Source organism: Phoca vitulina, unplaced genomic scaffold (genome assembly GCF_004348235.1).
Source record: "Phoca vitulina isolate PV1807 unplaced genomic scaffold, GSC_HSeal_1.0 scaffold53, whole genome shotgun sequence".
Classification (NCBI taxonomy): domain Eukaryota; kingdom Metazoa; phylum Chordata; class Mammalia; order Carnivora; family Phocidae; genus Phoca; species Phoca vitulina.
The window spans coordinates 3,550,813-3,570,846 of NW_022589756.1; the positions used below are offsets into that span (position 1 = coordinate 3,550,813).

The following is a 20,034-nucleotide window of genomic DNA, read 5'->3' on the forward strand; positions in this document are numbered from 1 at the left end:
CTGGCTTTGAGGCCCGACAAGTCACCTGCCTCGGTACTGCTCCGACACCCGAAACTGCCAGCCACCCCAGGCTTTCCTCCCTCCCGGTGCTACTTTGTGGGCGGCCGGCTTTAGGTCCCTGCGGAGAAGAATGTCCCCCAGTGCCTCAGCGGGATGTCCGAATTGTCCCTGTTGGGGACGATTCGCAGTTCCGGGGATTGCTCAGGGAGAAGTGCCATCGGGTCGCCTATGCCCTCCGCCGCCGCCGCCGCTCTTCCCGGCCGAAGCCGGTGTGCGGAGAGGCTGGGACGGAGCACCAGGACACGGTGGCCGTACGGAGCCCAGGCGCCTCACCAGGCCCTGACACCCTGCAGCGGGGCGGGCAGATGGCTCTGCGGGCTGGCGCTGGGGCCACCCCCAGCGAAGCCGGCGCGGGCCAGAGGTGCGGGCGGCGCGGGACCCGGGGGCGCACCCGCGTAGCCCCCGCCGTAGCCGGCGCCGAAAGGAGCGCCCGCATAGCCGCCGTAACAGGAATAGGGCGACGCGGCCGCGCCGTAGGGGCCGGGAAAGGACGGCGCGCCGGGGCCCAGGCACGGCTTGCCGTCCCGCACCAGCACGGGCACCGCCACGCGGCGCGGCGCTAGGGGGTGGCCCGCCAGTTCTAGGGACTTGTCCTGGCGCTGTCTCTTGCACTTGTAGCGCCGGTTCTGGAACCAGATCTTGACCTGCGTAGGCGTGAGCTGCAGCGCGCCGGCCAGGTGCTCGCGCTCGGGCGCCGACAGGTACCGCTGCTGCTTGAAGCGCCGCTCCAGCGCTAGCACCTGCGCCTGCGAAAAGAGCACGCGCGGCTTCCGCCGCTGCCGCGCCTTGGGCTGCTCGGTGCCGTCCCCGCGCGCGCCGATGCCAATGTCGCCAACGCAGCGCTCTGGCCCCCTGGTCCCGCCGTGGAGGGGCGGGGCTGCGCTGAGGCCCGGCTCTAAAAGCACAGGAAGGAACAGCGTCAGCGCCCAGCCTCAGGCTTACCTGAGCAAGTCTTAACGTCGTTTTTAAGGGACTCCCCTCTCCCCTGGTAGCCTTCACTTCGCGTCCCCTTCTGTCCCCTCTGCTGACCCCTCCCCCAGTCCCCGGAGGGTCCGTAGGTTCCTTTCCCCCAAGTTCTGTCACGATTGTACCTGCAGGCACATATGTAAATTGTGACACTCTGGGGTCTCCGGTGTGCAGTCTTTTCCCAAAAGGTAGCTGATCAAGAGTCTAAGACAACTTCATTTTCTTCTTAGAATGTCTGTGTATGGGTGGTGGTGGGGGACGATTCGCTGTGATTCGATTCTAAAGTGTGGTCGAGTTTGGGGGAGCTTTAGCCGCAAGGACCAAGTGCTAATGTGGGGGGACTATTAGATGGAAATTGACTTTGGACTGCCCTTGGTGGAAAGGAGGGGGTGGAGAAAGAGGAAGAGATAGAGATAGAGAGAGGGAGAGAGAGAGAGAGAGAGAGAGTGAAAACTTGGTGACCTGCTTGCCTGTGGGTTCCTGTCTGCCTGGTTATCCGTGGTGGTCCCCCGCGAATCACGGGGTATTCCAATCCAAGCTCAGGGTGGGTGTCCCGAGTATCTCCCACCTTCACCCCACCTTTGCACACACCCTTGTCTTTTTGCTCATCAAGTGCTCCGCCCGCACCAGGGACCCGTCCCATCTTTCTTGGATGAGATGTTCTGTAATCCAAATTAGCAAAATAAAATAAAGGCAAATGGAATATTTTTCTGAGTCCTGATTCTTGGCTCAGAAACTGAGGGTCTCTTGGGGTTATATACAAAGTTTAGATCCATATTGGGCTTTTTAAAAAGCAGCCTCTTTCTCCTTTGGGGTCTCTTTGGTAAGCAGGTGGCGTTGGTTTCGCTCTGACTTCCTCTTCCCCGGGGTGGTGCCCTATCTCATCACGGGGGGGGGGGGGGGCGGCTGTTCCTGAAGCTGGCTGAAATACACCCTTTCCTTCCCTTCTTCCCACCTATCTTCTGTCTTGGCTAAGCTCTTTTTTAACCCAAGGGTGGGTAGAGAGGAAAGGCTGAGTTTTCATGGGAAAGCATGTCAGGAGAAACCAGGAATGTGGAGTGGCTGCAAGTTCATAGCAAGGTGAAGCACCTAATTACAGGAGGTGCGGATTGCAACCGGACTTCAAATCCCCAACCACATTGACACAATCTCCTGGGGGTGGGTGATGGGGCTGTTTGGTATTTGAAGTTTGGGGAAATAAAAACTTCCTTCAGAGAAGCCTGTGCTCAGAGAAACTGGGGACATCTCTTCTCTCAAAGAGGAAAAATATGGACTGGGGTTTTATTCTTAGCAAATTGAAAAGTAACAACTGACCTTCAGCAACTCTTTGGAACTAGCAGGACCCCATTTGAGAGTCCCTAACCAGGCAGGCCATGGGGCTGTGAGGCGTCTGGGTGCCTACCAGCCCCCTGCACACTCCTGGTCACCGTCTGGAGCCCCTCTTGCCCTGCGTCCTTGAAAGCAAGGTGGTTCGGCTGCGGACAGATAGGCATGCAGCGACTACCAGGAAGGTTCGATCGTTGCAGCGGCCCTGGGCTTGGTTCCTGGAGCAGGGCGCGGGCCCCTTCTCGGCATCCAGGACAGGCAGCTGCTTAAGAGATGCTGCCCAGGGTTCGCCAGAGGAGGAGGAACGCGCTGCGCGTGCCTTCGGCTGCTGGGTGACAGAAAGGACTGTGACCCTTTCTCAGCAAGGCCAGAGTGAACGCCGAGTTGGCTGAGCATCTCCGAGGGAATTAGTGTTTAGAGTCCACTGCAGAAAACCCCCAGACTTCTCCGCGAACACAGCAAAGTTTAATGTTCTCCAGATTCCTGGAGAATAGCCTGAATAACCAGGCTACCAGTCGACGAACAACTGCGAACTAGCCCCTTTACTTATTCGTTTGCGCCTTGAATGGACGGGCCGTGACCCAGCCTGGCAGCGGAAGGCCGACCTGCGAGGTCTCGCTGGGGCCCCCAGACGCGCACCGGGAGGCTGCAGACCGAGGTGCAGAGATTTGGCGAGAGGAAGACAGGCTTTTTCATCCTTCCGAATGTCGAGACTCCCCTGTGGAAGCTTCGCAGGAGACAAGGCAACACAACTCACTGCCCGCTCCTTGACTTCCTGCCGCTGGACGCAGGTGCCGGGGCCTCGCTGTCCGCGCCCGAGGTTGTGCTTGCGGAGAGCGAGCGGAGAGTCGTCTCCCAGAGCAGCGAAACCGGAGCTCCCCTTACTATGCTCCCAGACGCGGAGGATTGGTCGCCAGCGCCCGCAGGGCCGTCCAGGCCTAGGGACTCAGACATTAACTGATCTGGTCGCCACCTCTTATTGTCCAGACCAGGAATTCGGGGGGAGGATCGACTGGGCTGGCCAGGCCACTTAGCAAGCCCCAAGAAAGGGCTGCGATTGACCCCAGAGCCGGCCGGGTTTTCACTCCCCGGCGCTCGCCTGCTTTGATGGCTACACTTCTGGCAGACGCTTTAGGGTAGAGAGACGCGGACATGGCAGGGAAGTCTGGTGGTGATGGAGCACAGCTAAGATACTGTAGAGGGTTTCGCTGTAAGAAAGAGAAGCTGGAGTTTCTGGGAAGTGTGGCTGTGAGTGGGGGTTGATACGCTTTTGGGAATCAGAGGACAGGCTGGGGAAATTATGAATGCCTAAGATGCGGGACCTTATTTGGATAGGGCCGCGGGAAGCACACTGGGTGTCCGGAGGAGATGGTAGAGGGAGCTGAGGGATCTGTCTTTTGGAATTCTCAAATAAGAGAAAATGGGGCTAGGCCCTTGGAGCAGGAAAGACCCGGAGATGCGTGTTACCCGCACGCGCCAGCTGGTAGTGACCATCCCCCCACAGCCGTGATCTCCCTGTAGGGGCCAAGACCCGAGCACGAGTACTTACGTAGCTCCCCCACCCGTTCCGCGTCCATCTCCGTGACCGTCTCACAGGGACCACCAGGAGACCCCGACTCGTCCTGCCTTCTGCCGCTGTCGCCGCCGCCGGCCCTGCAGGTGCTGGGAACCTCAGCCTTTCGCGGTTCTGGGACCATTCGCAGACACTGAAAGCTTTCAGGGCTCCTCCGTGCACCCCGGAGTTGCAAGGACTCGGAACCAATCTGCTCTCGCTCCAGCCTCAGGATGTCATTGACCGAGAAGGGAGTGGAGGTGACAGGGTTCAGCAGCATCCCGAAGGCGGAGGAGGCGGGGCTGGGGAGGTCCCCGTCCCCCAGGAGCGCAGCGCCCTGAGCTTCCCGTCTTGTCGCTGCAAGCACCGCAGACCCGAGGTCTGGGGCAGACGCCCAGTATCCAGCACTGCGCCTTCCTCTGGGCCATCCCTGCTGGCGGGGTGACCGAGGCCAAGTGACGAGATCGCCGACCCTCATTGGTCCGGCCAGAAACCACGTGCTAACCTGCACCTTCCTCCCCCAGGCGCTTTCTTCCCGCGCCCTTCTAATTCCTCTCCAAATCCCAGCCACCTTCCGGGAAAGGTTTGGTTTGTGTTGACGGTTCTCAAAAGCAAGGGAAACGGGAGAGAGTGCTGCGCGCGGCTCGTCCCTCGGTGCTTACGGTACAGGCCCGAGCTGCCGAGGTCAATCCCCGGCCGAAGGGGGCTCTCCTAGAGGACTTGTGGGCTTGGGGGGTGGAACCCTTGCTCTGCAACCCAAGCCTATCCATCGGGCCTGGCCTTAACTCAACTCTCCACTCTTCGGCCGAGGAAAACTGAGGTGGAGACAGCTGGGCACCCGTGGGATTGGAGGAACACGCTGGAGTCTTAGTGGGCGCAGGTTGGGGGCCCCGCCGGGGGGAGCTGGGCCCAGAGAGCAGAGGCTGGGCGGCGGAGAAGCTAGTCTTGACCGGTCTATGCCTAGATTAAGCGGGAAACTTCTCGCTTAGAGCAGAATCTGGGTCTGGGGAAACAAGATCGGCCACTTCCTAGGAAGAGCCTCTCAGCTCCAGGAGCGAAGAAAGGGCTAGGAAGCTCTACTAGGGGGCCCCTTGGCCTCTTTGCAGGCTCTGTGAGTGGGTGGGGAGGAGGAAAGGTAATAACCCCAGCCCTCAGGAAGGTGCCAGACAGGGGCTCACCTTGCCCTTCCTCGCCCCCAGTTCCTTCTCTCCCTCCCCTTTATTCTCCCTAAAGTTGATTGTTTTCAGAGTGCCTGCGTGTGTCCTCGTGTCCCCCTTCCCCTGCCCCCAAGGGATGGGAAATTTTGACCAGCATTAGATCTTCAGAAAACCTCCTCGGACGACGCTGGCACCGAGTGAAGAGAGACAATGTGGGGGCGCCTGGATGGCTCAGTCGGTTAAGCGCCTGTCTTCGGCTCAGGTCATAATCTTGGGGTTCCGGGATCCAGCCCCGCATCAGGTTCCTTGCTCAGTGGGAAGTCTGCTTCTCCCTCTCCCTCTGCCATCCCCCACCTCTCGTGCGCTTTGGCTCTCCCTATCTCTCTGTCAAATAAATAAATAAAATCTTTAAAAAGAGAGAGAGTGTGTGTACAGTAGCTATGATTGTGGGGGTGGAGTCAACATGTCTAGCCTTGCTCTGGAACACATCAACTGTGGGATTTGGGCAAAGTATTTACCTCTGTAAACTTAGGCTTAATTTTAAAATGGAGATAAGAATAGGCCCATCAGAGGATGATTGTGAGAATGTGTATGAAACCCCAATGACCGTCCCCTGCTATTACTCATGCTACATTGGTTTAATTAAAAAAACATGAGTTAGGGTCGGCAGTCTCAGCACAGACTCTAGGGAGTTTAAAAATACCTTTTAATCAAAATGAAATCTCACTAGAGTTCTTTTTTGGGATTTCGGATCAACTGTTTCTTAAATAGAACTTCTTAAGAGAATTCAATGTTACAAGGACTCTCTGGGCTTTATTACTTCCTGAAATCCAGATAAATCGAATTCATCTCCCTAGGCTAGTGGGAGCAAAAATTTCAGCACAACCAACTAATGATTTCTTATACATCATATCATTTAATCTTTACATCAAAGCTATACCCCAAATGTTTCCAGTATCTCCTTCCTTCCTTCCTTCCTTCCTTCCTTCCTTCCTTCCTTCCTTCCTTCCTTCCTTCCTTCCTTCCTGTGTTTTTCAGTGAGGAGTCATCATCAGAGAAGTTAAGCGACTCTGAGGTGGCCCAGCTCTCCAACAGCAGGGCACACCAGGAATCTGGTTTTGTCAAAACAGTACATCCCCACCTTTTTGTCTGAAAGAGATATGGCTTTGCCCCCCAGAGACCTTGAAATCTTGTGATAACACATACATTTCTTTAATTTTTTTTTCTGATTATAAAAGTCATCATTCATCCTTTGGAGGGAAAAGGAAAATAAGAGAAAGTTGAAAAGAAAACAAGAGTCATCCAGAGAGGACATTTGGCTCACGTCCTTCTTTATATGTCTTTGCATAGGCTATATGTGAATTTGTATATTTTAAATTTACATATAAGCATGTCCAGGACTTCATTAAAGAGTTTTTTACAAATGTATTTTAAAATTACAATATAATAGTCCTTGTTATGGATGATTCATAATAGACTGTGTTTATAGTTTTAGATTGTATCTATTTTTTATCACTAAATAAAGCTTCAGAGAACATCTTCATGCCTTCAACTTTGTCAACACTTTGGATTATTTCCTCAGGATAAATATGTAGAACAAATATTCATGAATCAAGTATCTTAATGCTCATAAAACATATCTCACGACTTCCTAGAAAAATAGTATGATTGTATCCTCCTCTCTGTGGGTATTTACTTCAACCACCCGGACACCTGAAAGTGGGTGAATTTAGAACATTTTCATTAAGAGCACGCCAGGTAGACGCCCCCTCCGCAGCTCCGGCTCCAGTAGCTTTGCTCAGTCCTGGCCTTGCAAGCTGCGGCTGGGGGTGACCCGGGATAAAGACATCAAGCGCCAACCCGCGGCGGGCGCGGTAGACTATCGGGTGGACTATCGCTCTCTAGGAAGTCCGAGAAAAAAAGGACACCTTGAGAGGGTCGTGGTATCAAAAGCCCAGCGTTCAAATCCTGTTCTCCGGTTCCAGCTTTATTTTTCTCTCCTGGTTTGTTAGAGATTTGGGACATGAAAAGGCGTTCTGACGGCTCGCAATTGGTGCAGACCGAGTCTGCGTTAGGGAAACGGCGGCTTGGGCTCAGGCAAACCTGGGGTGGTGTGCGGACCGCTCTTGCCCAACCGGGGCGGGGACAGAGGCTGTCCTCCTGCCTCGCCCGTCCCCGCCTTGCAGTACGGCGGAGCAAACGGCACGGTACTGGTCTTCGCTTTTCTTGCTCTCCCCTTGCCCGGGTCTCGCTCTCCCCAAGTCACCTCCAGGCCCCGGGACCCGAACGTTGCGGCAAACAGGCCGGGCTTCGGTGTCATCCCTTCGTCCTCCTCCTTTAACGCTAGAGCGCACTGGGCGCGCCCCCTCGGGAGAGTGGAACCCATAACGTGCATCTTACCCGCCCGGTCCATTGCAGCCACAACAACACTGCCCCGCGGCGAAAGGGCAATGCGAGCGACCTGGCCACTGGCCACAGCGGGGGCACCCGGGAGGGACAAGGAGTAGCTTAGGCCGGGCGTCAAGAGCAGAAAAGGTCCCCAGCCTCTTAGGCAGGACACGGCACAGCCCAGACCGTGTGGTGCTGGTGGTGTGTGTGTGTCCCTAGCTCATGAGTGGAGAGGTCGTCATCTCTACTCTTCTTCTTCTTCTTCTTTTTTTTTAACATTGACTATTTATTCGTTTGTTCGTTTGTTTTAAGTAGGCTCCATGCCCCGCAGGGAGGGGGAGAAGGCGCTTGAACTCAAGATCCTGAGATTAAGACCTGAGCTGAAATCAAAGAGTCTGATGCTTAACTGAATGAGCCACGCTGGTGCCTCACTTCATCTCTATTCTTAAAATGAGATGGAGGGGCGCCTGGGTGGCTCAGTAGGTTGGGCGTCTGCCTTTGGTTGGGTCATGATCCTGGGATTGATCCCGCCTTGGGCTCCTGGCTCAGCCGGCAGCCTGTTTCTCCACCTCCCTCTGCTGCTCCCCCTGCCTGTGCTCTCTCACTCTCTCTCTGTCAAATAAGTAAAATCATAAATAAAATAAAATAAAATAAATGGAGCCAGCCACGTCAGAGTTGTGAGTGGATTCGCCTTAGTCCACTTAGGTCGCACAATAAATGAAATGCTGGCAAACCAAATTAGGTCCATGAACATATTTGAAGCACCTACCCTGGGCCAGCTCGGTCCAAGCTCTGAACCTACTAAGGAAATGAGAAACCTCGGCCCCTTTCTCTTATTCCAGTCTTGCACAGGAGACAGACTTTTAAATGATTCCCATGCAGAGTGACACTGTGCACAATCATATAGAATTTGTGCATGATGTATATTGAACCTCTTCCCATCCACAGTTAACAAGTCTCTCCCCCACCCCAACCCCCCCCCACCCCGGGCAGTTTCTTTCAGACTTTCTTAAAATGAAGGGATTCCCTCTTTAAAATTCTATACACAACAGGCAATTCCAAGTGAAGTCTGGCTCTGGGGCCTCATGGGCCTGCAGGAAATCAACTAAGGTCTTTCACAGATAGCAGGATCCCCACTAGACTAGACTGGGGCTTTGCTCTGGGTCTGTTCCACAGTGTATCTCCAGGGCCTAGGCTAGCAACTGGTACATAGTAGGTCTCCAATAAACATTTGTTGCATAAAGAAATCTGCCTTGTTTGCCTGGGGGTAGTCTCTAGCATACTCTGGGGACTGGTCCAGAGGTATCTGGCCCACCCAGGCCTGGGGAAACTGAATTGCCCATGGTTGCACTTTCTGCTGGCCACTGTCTCTTTCGCTGGGACCCATTTTAAAATATTATAATAATGTTTATTTTTTGAGTATGTGAAACATTAACATAATTCCAAAAGCAAAAGTTATGCAAAAATGTGTATTCAAAGATGTGACCACTACATCTTTACCCTTTCTATTCTCATTCTCATGCCCACTCCCCATCCTTCCCCAGTTCCTACACACTCCCAATCTCATCACTTTATTCTTTTTGTGCTTTTTTCCCCCCATAAATGATCAGACACTTGTATTTCTTAAAAAAACATTTTCCCTTCCTTACCTGACAAAGTAGCATAATATGGGTAGTCCTTCTTGTTGCTATAAAGTAGTGACACTTAATAAGATTTTTGTATTGATATTATGCTTCTAATTGCTACCCGTGGGTGGCTGTTGCTTTATACCCAGGATGTCTTTGCTGCAACATCAGTGTCTGTGCCCTTTCTACCTATCTTTCCTTTGCTCAAAATAAGCTGTTCCATGTCTAGGATATACCCAGGACACGGAAAATCTCGCACTATTAATGACTGTTGGCACAGATCTTCACAGGTTTTTTTCCCCCCACAGATTGCATAACTATGGTCTTAAGGCAAATCCTTTCAAAACAACTCATTGAATTTTCTCATTTTTTTAAAATGATGGTTTCTCATTTTTTCTTTTAAGAACACGGAGGTTACTTATGGTGCCAGACCACACAGCTACCAAATAGCAGGGCAGAATCCAGATTTTCTTGATAGGGATCCTGGTTCTTTTTACCATATGCCTGCATCACAAACACAAAGCTATTGCCCTTTACCTCTACTCTCCTTGCTCACACTTGGATTCCCCAAGAGTAGAATGAAGATTTGAAAAATAACTCAGATAATTCTCAAAATAACTCTGAGAGGTGTGTAAAGCAGTTATTATTTCCAGGTTGCAAAAGAGAAAACCAAGACAAAGAGAGGTTAAGAAATCTGTTTGGGGTCACACATCTCTCATTTTCAGTATGGTGCTCTATCCTTTAGAGCACACAGACTAAGATGCATGCAGTTGTTTAGTAATCATCTTATGTTTTTCCCTACTTCTTCTTCTTCTTTTTTTAAAGGTTTTATTTATTTATTTGACAGAGAGTAACACAGCTAGAGAGGGAACACAAGCAGGGGGAGAGGTGGAGGGAGAGGGAGAAGCAGACTCCCCATGGAGCAAGGAGCCCGATGCGGGGCTCGATGTGGGGCTCCATCCCAGGACCCTGGGATCATGACCTGAGCTGAAGGCAGACTCTTAACGACTGAGCCACCCAGCGCCCCTATTTCTCCCTACCTTTTCACTCAGTACTTCTTAGCACACTTGTTTCTAAGAAAAATTCACTACACATTTTAAAATTTCACTGAAACTATTACTTCAATATTTTCTGAATTATTTTATTTGATTCAGTAGATATTTTCTGAGTGCCTATTACATAAGGGAAGGTAATCATATAATCAATCCTCCAAACCAAGGACATTTTTAAAAGGAAGGAAACACTCACTGGATGGGATGTCAGGCACAAACCACAATTGTTCCAGACAAACCACAACATATGGTCACGCTATATCTAAGGCAGTTTGCAAGGCACTTAGGACACAAAGATAAATAGCACACATTCCAGGACCCTCTAGGAGTATCCGGTCCAGCAGGGGAAAAGACCAGTGAACTTTTATTATAGAATCTTGCCAGCTCACTTTTATCTGGTAGACTGACAATAATGGGCTTTATTTCACTTGCTTGATGAAGGAGGACATTTTTTACTTTATATTTTCATCATCAAGATCTATGATGTGAATCTGATTGTCATATTTAAGAGGCGGGTTGATCACCTGTGCATCCTTTTTTATGTAGGCTCACCTACAGTCACACACCTAAAGCTCCCTCCCTAGCACACACTCCTCCCCAGAACCAGGGATGCACCCAGCTCCCATGCCTTCTTAGAGATACTCTTATAATTTGCTCTTTTCACTTAACAATATATCCTGGACACCACACCCTACTGGTTCAGAGAGATCTTCCTTCTTCTTCTTCTTCTTTTTTTTTAAGATGTTATTTATTTGAGAGAGAGAATGAGAGAGAGAGAGAGAGCACATGAGAGGGGGAAGGGTCAGAGGGAGAAGCAGACTCCCTGCTGAGCAGGGAGCCCAATACAGGACTCCATTCAGGGACTCCAGGATCATGACCTGAGCCGAAGGCAGTCGCTTAACCAACTGAGCCACCCAGGTGCCCATCTTCCTTATTCTTTTTTATAGTTGCTCATTGTGTGTGAATGTGCCACATTCAACCAATTTCCTGTGAATAAGTATTTAGATTTTCCCAATACTTTGCATTATGAATGACATTGTTGCTATGCGTTTTGATATTGCTAGAAGTGTATCTAGAATCAGCTAGAAGTAGGTTATGGGTCAAAAGTAAATGCATATATAATTTATTTAGGCATTGTCAAATTCCTCTCCAGAATGGTTGTACAGGCTTGCATTCCACAAGCAATGTATGAGAGTGCCTACCTCCCTGGTAGCAGCCTAGACAACTGAATGTCTTCTACCTTTTAATTTTCACCGATCTGATAGGTGAGAAATGATTTCCCAGTGTTGTTTCAATTTGAATTTCTCTAATTATGAGTGAGATAGGACATGTATTTATATTTTTAAAGGATATTTACATATGTCTATGTATGTAGATATACATTTGCATGAACAATATACATACAAATATAAAAAACACACATCCATTTAAATTGTATCTTTCTTCCATATTCTGTCAATTTTTAAGAGTTTTCTATGTATCAGTGATTTGGGGTATCTGTGCTATATGTTGCAAATATTTTATCCTGTTTGTCAGCTGTCTTCTGACTTCTTTTATAGTGCTTTTTGTCATGCATTTTAAAATGTAATCACTTGCATTAATCTTCTCTTTTATTGTCTCCGGATCCGAGCCAAAGTGACAAAACCTTTTCCTACACCAAGAGTAAAGAGGAATTCACCCATATTTTCTTCTAGTACTTGCACGGTTTCGTTTACATTTAAATCTATTTGGAGTGTGTATTTCGAGTGTACAGTGTGAGCTAAGGATCGAATGCTATCTTCTCCCAAACGGCTGTCCTGGGGCCATGTTAACGGTTAGCCTGAGATCACTTTCAGAGACGCTCTCCGCGAACCCCAGAACACAGGCGCGAAGATCTCAGGGTTAGGGGAAGAGCCTGCGTGTGGAGCGGAGACGGGATCGGGGCGAAGAGATTTCTTTTACTGATGATACAAAGAACAGCCAGCTTCTCGATTTCTCCCGGTCGTCTCCCCACCATCCCCGTCGCCGGCCTTCCGCGGCGGAGACAGCTGAGTCTTCCCGCCAGACCCCGGGGGCCAGCGCGCCGCCTCCCGCGCGCCCGCCACACGTCGGGAGTAAACGGGCGAATCCTGGGGCCGGGGACGGCGGGGTCCCTCGGTGCGGGCCTCCCGGGGCCGCGGCGCTGCTCGGCGACGCTTATCAGCGCCGCGCTGCCAGCTCCATTTCAATTAACATTCCGGCGCCCGCCACCGGCGCGCCCCCTTCGTCCGGCACGATCCCCCCCCGCCACCGCCCCGGCCCGCCCACAGACTGACAGCGCCCCGCCACCCCTGGAAAAATACACGCCCGGCCCTTCGGCCTCGGCGGCTGCGCGTGCGTGCGTGCGTGCGCGCGTGCGTGCGTGTGTGCGTAGGGACTGCAGGGATCCGGGTCAAATAAACTGCGCGGCCGTCGCGCTGTGGAGCGGCGGCTCCTGCGGGTTGGGACCAGGTCCTGCGAAGCCCGGTAGCCCGGCAGCAGCCCAGGCGGCCCAGACGCGCGCGGCCAGACCGCAGCTGCTCTGTCCGAAACTGGCAGCCCGCCGCCTGGATGAGCCCTCGCGATAGCCTCAAAGCCTGGGACGTGATCAGGTGCATCGCTGCGTCCCCAGAGCCCACCCAGAGGAGTTTCACGCACACGGCCTGACCTTGGGGGTCAGACAGACCCTTTCCGGCAGTTTTTAGTGTCTGGTGTCTTGCTCAGCTTGGGCATCCATGATCTCATTGATGTCCCTTTGAGATAAGTAGCCAGATGTCATTATCTTAGTTCCAGGGATGGGATGTTGAGGTGCAGGGTGGTCCCCTAACTTGTTTGTAGTCATTCGCCTAGTGATGGGGCGGTGACAGGCCTGGCACTCAGTACTTCGGGGGCTGAGGCCAGGGCTCCAAGTCGTACCTTTCTTAAGAGGTCTCCAAAGTGCAAATTACCTTAAATGATGTTCTACTCTCATTGTTATTCTCTGCAAATGTGAAAGATGTCAACATTTCTACGTGCGCAGACAGAATATAGGGCCACCTCTTAACTGAGTGTATGTATGTGGCGGTGTGCAAAGTGGTAAACATTCCAAGTGGAATCTTTCTACAAAAGAGTCACCTTCACAAAACACCTAAACCCCTTTATTTCCTTAAAATAATTGCAGGTTGCTCAACCGTGTTCCAGGAGTGTTCTATTACCTGCAAGAGCCAGCCCAGGCTTCTGAATTTGTTTAATTGATTTTTCTGTATAATACAGATAAATGAATTAGGTTTATGAGTTTAATTTTCAAAAGAATTGAAGCACATCCCTTTTTAAAAGATTTATTTATTTATTTTAGAGAGAGAGAGAGAGCTGGAGCGGGGGCTCCATCTCACCACCCTGAGATCATGACCCTGAGATCATGACCTGAGCCGAAACCAAAAGTCAGTCTCTCAACTGAATGAGTCACCCAGGCACCCTGAAGCACATCGTTTAGGAAAAACTAGCAACCTGCTAAGGTGTTGGTAGGTAAGGACTAGATCATAGAAGGAAATAGTTGTGGTGTGAGCTTATAGTTAAACACCATCCATCCCAGATTCTCCAGCTTCTGCTGGAATGGAAATGTGAATGGGGCACCATGCCATCATTCAGAATGTTTTGCCTCTACAGAATTGAGTCCTAAGGCATTCATAATCTGTCTCCCCCTGAGTCAGCAACCGAGTGCACAGCCATCTGAAGGGCTGCGCTCCTGCTGGGTGCCTTGCATATAAGGAACTTAATTTGTAATACAGTCACAAGTTTCTGTGCTTCCTAGCCCTGGGTGGATGCTAAAGAAAATGGAAAATCTTTTGAGATCTAGCCCAAGGGAACTTGTGGATTCTTCCCTCAGAACATAGAAGGGTATATGCACTGGGGTGGGGGGATGGGGAGCCCAGGGCCTGCAGAGCGGCAGGAGCATAGCCCATTACCCTTTCCCCAGTGGGCATTCTCTGTACTTACGTGGCAGCTGAGGGGCAGCTGCCTGGACAAAGAGCACACAGGCACAGCCAGCATGTTGATATTTGGTGCCACGTAGATAAATTATCCCGATAACCAAGCACGTTGTCCCCTTCCGCCACTTCCCCAGACAGTCTGACGCTGGGTCGATGCATTAGAGAGTAGGATGGCTCATTTGAAAGCTGACTTCAGAGAGGTCTCATATTTTAAGCAGGTCCGCTTTACATAGGAGAATATGCCCAGAAGGCTCTCACTGTGCCAGGAGCCCTTCACGCAGCTTCCTTTGGCAGGGTTCCTTTTGGCCTCTGCTGTCATTTGGGTTTTTCTCTAGGACCTGGAGCAGGGCTGGAGTAGATCTGTTGCCAGAGGGTTCTGGGCTTATTTGGGGTAAAGTAGAGGATGTGTGGGAAACAAATTTACCCCATGAGAAGCTGGTAATACATTCTCCTTTCTCAAGTCCAGGCAATTTGGAGAGATTGGGGAACAAGGGATTTTAAAAAAGGATATAAAATGAGACTGTTGGGCGCCTGGGTAGCTCAGTCGGTCGAGCGTTTGCCTTCAGCTCAGGTCATGATCCCAGGGTCCTGGGATCCAGTCCCGCATCGGGCTCCCTGCTCTGCAGGGAGCCTGCTTTTCACTCTGCCTCTCTCTCTCTGTCTCTCATTAATAAAATCTTTAAAAATTTTTTTTTTTTAAATGAGACTGTTAAATATCCAAATCTTTGAAAAGTTTTGCTTTGCATTTCCTTTTGATCTGTCGGGGAGTCCAGGATCAGAGACAGGATGAAGATGCCAAAATTGTGCTTGTTATAATACACAACAGACAGTGTCAAGCCACATTACCACAGAGAATGAACCTGCCAGTCCTAACAGTCATGGCTATTTTCTGTCTAATTCACAAGAGGGTCCCTGCATCCAACGCTAACTGACCATTAATTTAGTAAACTCTAGGCATTCTTTTTATCAACCACCTCCCTCATTTTTATAAATAGGCCCAGAAAAACTGTGGCTGAGAGCACACGTTAGAAGCAACAGAGCAGGACTTCTGCTCAGCCTGGGAGAGCCAGACTCCTGATTGAATCCACTCGGCATGATTCGTTATCTGTGGACTCTCAGCCTGTGATATTTACCCCGTTATCCAGTGCCTCCCTGCCAAGTAGCCTTTAAGAAATATAGCTGGCTTGATAATAACCCATTCATTATATTCTCAGCATTAATTTTCTACCTTGAATGAAGGATGGACTGAAGATTAATAATAGCCAGTTCTCAGTGCTTGCCAGGCACTATACCTGATACGGGCTTTTCTTACATATATGTACAGTTTATTCCCCACACCCCTTGTCTGCTTCTAGATGTCTTCATGGCTCCTTCAGGTCTTTGCTCAGGTCCTCAGGTCACCTCCACTCCTGCCCCCAGGGAGCTAACATTCAGGAGGGGTGGAGAAGATAAATAAACATAATACATTGGTAAATTGTAGAGCATGTTAGAAGGTGATGTACAGGGGCACCTGGGTGGCTCAGTCCATTAGGTTTCTGCCTTCGGCTCAGGTCATGATCTCAGGGTCCTGGGATCAAGACCCACGGCAGGCTCCCTGCTCAGCGGGGAGTCTGCTTCTCCCTCTCCCTCTGCCCCTCCCCACTGCAGGCATGCCCAGGAGCTCTCTCTCTCAAATGAATGAATAAAATCTTTTTAAAAAAGAAGGTGATATACAATATGGAGAATACAAATAGATATGAAGAAAACAAATATGTAAAGGGATCAGAAGTGTGCTCGTGTGTGCGCACTGCACATGAAGGGGGGCAATTGCAATTTTGAGAAGGATGGTTGGAATAGGCTTCTTTGAGAAGTTGCTACTTGAGCCAGGACCCAAGGGAGGCAAGGGAATGAGTTCTGTGGATCTGGAGGGTATGTGCACAGCTAGTGCAAAAAGCCTTGAGTCTGGATCAGGCTTGGTGTGCTGAGAACAGGTGGAGCGGCATGAATGGAAGGGAGGGGGCAAAGGGGTCACGGGGGGCCTTTCTGAGGCTAGCGAAGGACTTTGGCTAAACTTTTGAGGGAAACTGAGCATGTCGGAAGGTTTTGAGTAGAGGAGTAATATAACTCGACTTGAGCTTGTAAAGGAGCAGCGTGGTTTCTGTGTTCAGACGAGGCTGCCACAGAGCAGAGATGTTAGGAGGACTTGTTAGCTGGTAATCCTGACCACAGATGAAGATGGTGGACCCAGGGTGAAAGCAAAGGAGGTGGGGGAAAGCGGTCAGGTTCCCAGTATATTCAGAGTGAACATGGTTTCCAGACAATTGGATGTGGAGTGTAATACATGGTGAGACACAGAATCAAGGATGATTCTAAGTTTTTTTGGCTTGAATAAATGGAGAGGTGGAGTTGCCATCAATTCAAAAGAGAAGGACTACAGGCAGAGGAAGTTTTGGGGAGAAGACAAGGAGTTCTGTTAGAAAACTTGAAATGTCTGTGAGACCACTAGGAAGTGGCTGGAGTCAGCAGTTTAGGAGACAGGCCCAGGCTGAGAAGATTCATTTGGGAGTCGTTGGCATAAATAAGCTATCCAAAGCCACAGTCCTGGATGAAATCACGACGCATGTAAATTGAGAAGAAAAGAAGTCCATAACCAAATTCTCAGGCAACCCAAAGGTTAAGAGGTCAGGAATCCAGAGCAGGAAAAATGTACAAACCAACCGGTCTGAAGACTACAAAAAAGTCAACGTCATTTTTTTAAAAAATGTGCTGGAAGAAGAAGTCAAACTCTCTCTTTCCGCAGATGACATGATACTTTATGTGGAAAACCCAAAAGACTCCACCCCCAAATTACTAGAACTCATCCAGCAATTCAGTAATGTGGCAGGATACAAAATCAATGCACAGAAATCAGTTGCTTTCTTATACACTAACAACGCAACTGTAGAAAGAGAAATTAGAGAAATGATTCCATTTACAATAGCACCAAAAACCATAAGATACCTCGGAATAAACCTAACCAAAGAGGTAAAGGATCTATACTCTAGGAACTACAGAACACTCATGAAAGAAATTGAAGAAGACACAAAAAGATGGAAAAATATTCCATGCTCAAGGATCGGAAGAATAAACATTGTTAAAATGTCTATGCTACCCAGAGCAATCTATACCTTCAATGCCATCCCGATCAAAATTCCAATGACATTTTTCAAAGTGCCGGAACAAACAATCCTAAAATTTGTATGGAATCAGAAAAGACCCCGAATCGCCAAGGAAATGTTGAAAAAGAAAAGCAAAGCTGGGGGCATCACGTTGCCCGATTTCAAGCTATATTACAAAGCTGTGATCATCAGGACAGCATGGTACTGGCACAAAAACAGACATATAGACCAATGGAACAGAATAGAGAACCCAGGTATGGACCCTCAACTCTATGGTCAAATAATCTTTGACAAAGCAGGAAAAAACATGCAATGGAAAAAAGACAGTCTCTTCAATAAATGGTGCTGGGAAAATTGGACAGCCACATGCAGAAGAATGAAACTCGACCCTTCTCTAACACCATTCACAAAGATAAACTCAAAGTGGATGAAAGACCTCAATGTGAGACAGGAATCCATCAAAATCCTAGAGGAGAACATAGGCAGTAACCTCTTTGACATCGGCCACAGCAACTTCTTTCAAGATACATCTCCAAAAGCTAGTGAAACAAAAGCAAAAATGAACTTTTGGGACTTCATCAAGATAAAAAGCTTCTGCACAGCAAAGGAAACAGTCAACAAAACAAAGAGGCAACCCACAGAATGGGAGAAGATATTTGCAAATGACACTCCAGATAAAGGGCTGGTATCCAAGATCTATAAAGAACTTCTCAAACTCAACACCCAAAAAACAAATAAGTCAAAAAGTGGGCAGAAGATATGAAAAGACACTTCTCTGAAGAAGACATACAAATGGCTAACAGACACAGGAAAAAATGTTCATCATCATTAGCCATCAGGGAAATCCAAATCAAAACCACATTGAGATACCACCTTACACCAGTTAGAATGGCAAAAATGGACAGGGAAAGAAACAACAAATGTTGGAGAGGTTGTGGAGAAAGGGGAACCCTCTTACACTGTTGGTGGGAATGCAAGTTGGTACAGCTACTTTGGAAAACAGTGTGGATGTTCCCCAAAATTTAAAAATACAGTTACCCTATGACCCAGCAATTGCACTACTGGGTATTTACCCCAAAGACACAGATGTAGTGAAAAGAAGGGCCATATGCACCCCAATGTTCATAGCAGCAATGTCCGTAATAGCCAAACTGTGGAAACAGCTGAGATGCCCTTCAACAGATGAATGGATAAAGAAGATGTGGTCCATATATACAATGGAATATTACTCAGCCATCAGAAAGGATGAATACCCAACTTTTACATCAACATGGATGGGACTGGAGGAGATTATGCTAAGTGAAATAAGTCAAGCAGAGAAAGTCAATTATCATATGGTTTCACTTATTTGTGGAACATAAGGAATAGCATGGAGGACACTAGGAGAAGGAAGGGAAAAATGAGGGGGGGGGAACTGGAGGGAGAGATGAACCATGAGATACTATGGACTCTGAGAAACAAACAGGGTTTTAGAAGGGAGGGGGGAGGGGGGATTGGTTAGCCCAGTGATGGGTATTAAGGAGGGCACGTACTGCATGGAGCACTGGGTGTTATACGAAAACAATGGTTCGTGGATCACCAGATCAAAAACTAATGATGTATGGTGACTAACATAACATAATAAAATTTAAAAAAAAAGAAAAAAAATGTGCTGGGCTGTTCTCCATTAAAAGACAAGAAAGAGACATTACACAAAAACATTTCAGCACTTCGATTGGATACTGGATACAAAAAAGAAGCTATAAAAGACATTTTTGAAACAATGGGGGGACATTTGAATTTGCACAGGTATTAGGTGATAATGGCAGAAGTAATGTTAATTTTCTTAGATGTGATCACAGGAGAGTGGCTTTGTTGGAAGTGTTTGTGATGAAGTCATGCCTATAAACTTTCACATGTGACAAAATGGTAAGACTTAGCTAGTGGTTAGTGGAATAGTTAGATGAAGGATATATGCATGTTCACTGTACTGTTCTTTCAGTTTTTCTGTAAATTTGAAAAATTTCAACATAAAGCCACAGGAAAATAGGTTGGAGGAAGTGGATGAAGCAAGAAGGAACAGAAACGATGTAAAATGCTACTCTCTTGTCAAGTAAAATGACAAAAATGATTTTTGGATCTAAAACCGGTATCAGTGGTGACCTTGGCAGGGCAGTTGGGCAGAGCTCAGAGTTGACTGCTGCCTCTGCTGGCTAAGCCCAAGGGATGGGGCTCTGACTGGGCTTCCTGGAGAGGGAGAGAGAGACAGAGAGAGAAGGAGGGAGTAGGCAGGGAGGGGAAGGGAGGAGGGAGAGAAGAGAGGAAGAGGGAGGAAGGAGGGGGAGGATGAGGAGGGAGGGAGGAAGGGAGGGAGAGACTGCTCCTCTGGGTGCGGGACCAGCCGAGGTGAGTGCGGGGGGGGGGGGGGGGGGGTCGGGGGGCGGAGGGGGGGGGGGGGAGGCTGTCCCCAGGGAGGGGAGGAGGGTCAGGAAGGGGGAGGGTCCCTGCTCTAGCGTGTAACCATGCAGATTGGGCGTTTTCTCTCGAGGGTAGCGGGGTGTCAAACAACCTTTAAGTATAGTAAATACTGGGGTTGGCTTTTATTTCGTAGGGAGTGCATTTATTCAGATGGAGGAAGCTAAGCCAGAAAAACAGAATAACTACAATAAGGAGGATATTTATTTTATTCCTTTGTTTAGACCATTCTAGGCAGCACCGGATCTGGGTGCTGTGTGGGGTTGATATTTGGACAATTAGGATTAGAAAGGCAAATTCCCATCTTCTTGAAACAGGAAGCAGCAGTGTTTTGTTTTGTTTTTAAATCTGA

At 49.2% G+C, this 20,034-nt stretch overlaps 1 protein-coding gene across 1 annotated transcript; it reads right to left on the reverse strand.

The window, feature by feature from the left end:
• Window positions 1-329: 329 nt before the first annotated feature.
• NKX2-6 (NK2 homeobox 6) lies at window positions 330-4,184 on the reverse strand. The gene is made up of 2 exons (XM_032389059.1): window positions 3,902-4,184; window positions 330-955 (listed from the first exon to the last, which is right to left on the reverse strand). The coding sequence occupies exons 1-2, from the start codon at window positions 4,182-4,184 to the stop codon at window positions 330-332; spliced, it is 909 nt and encodes a 302-aa protein (XP_032244950.1).
• Window positions 4,185-20,034: the final 15,850 nt, after the last annotated feature.

Bases quoted from the DNA above. Each gene is read 5' to 3' on its own strand.
- NKX2-6 (XM_032389059.1), bottom strand. From the start codon at position 4,184: ATGCTGCTGAACCCTGTCACCTCCACTCCCTTCTCGGTCAATGACATC. The intron at 956-3,901 runs GTAAGTACTCGT...CTGTGCTTTTAG, and splicing joins GGAACGGGTGGGGGAGCTAC to AGCCGGGCCTCAGCGCAGCC.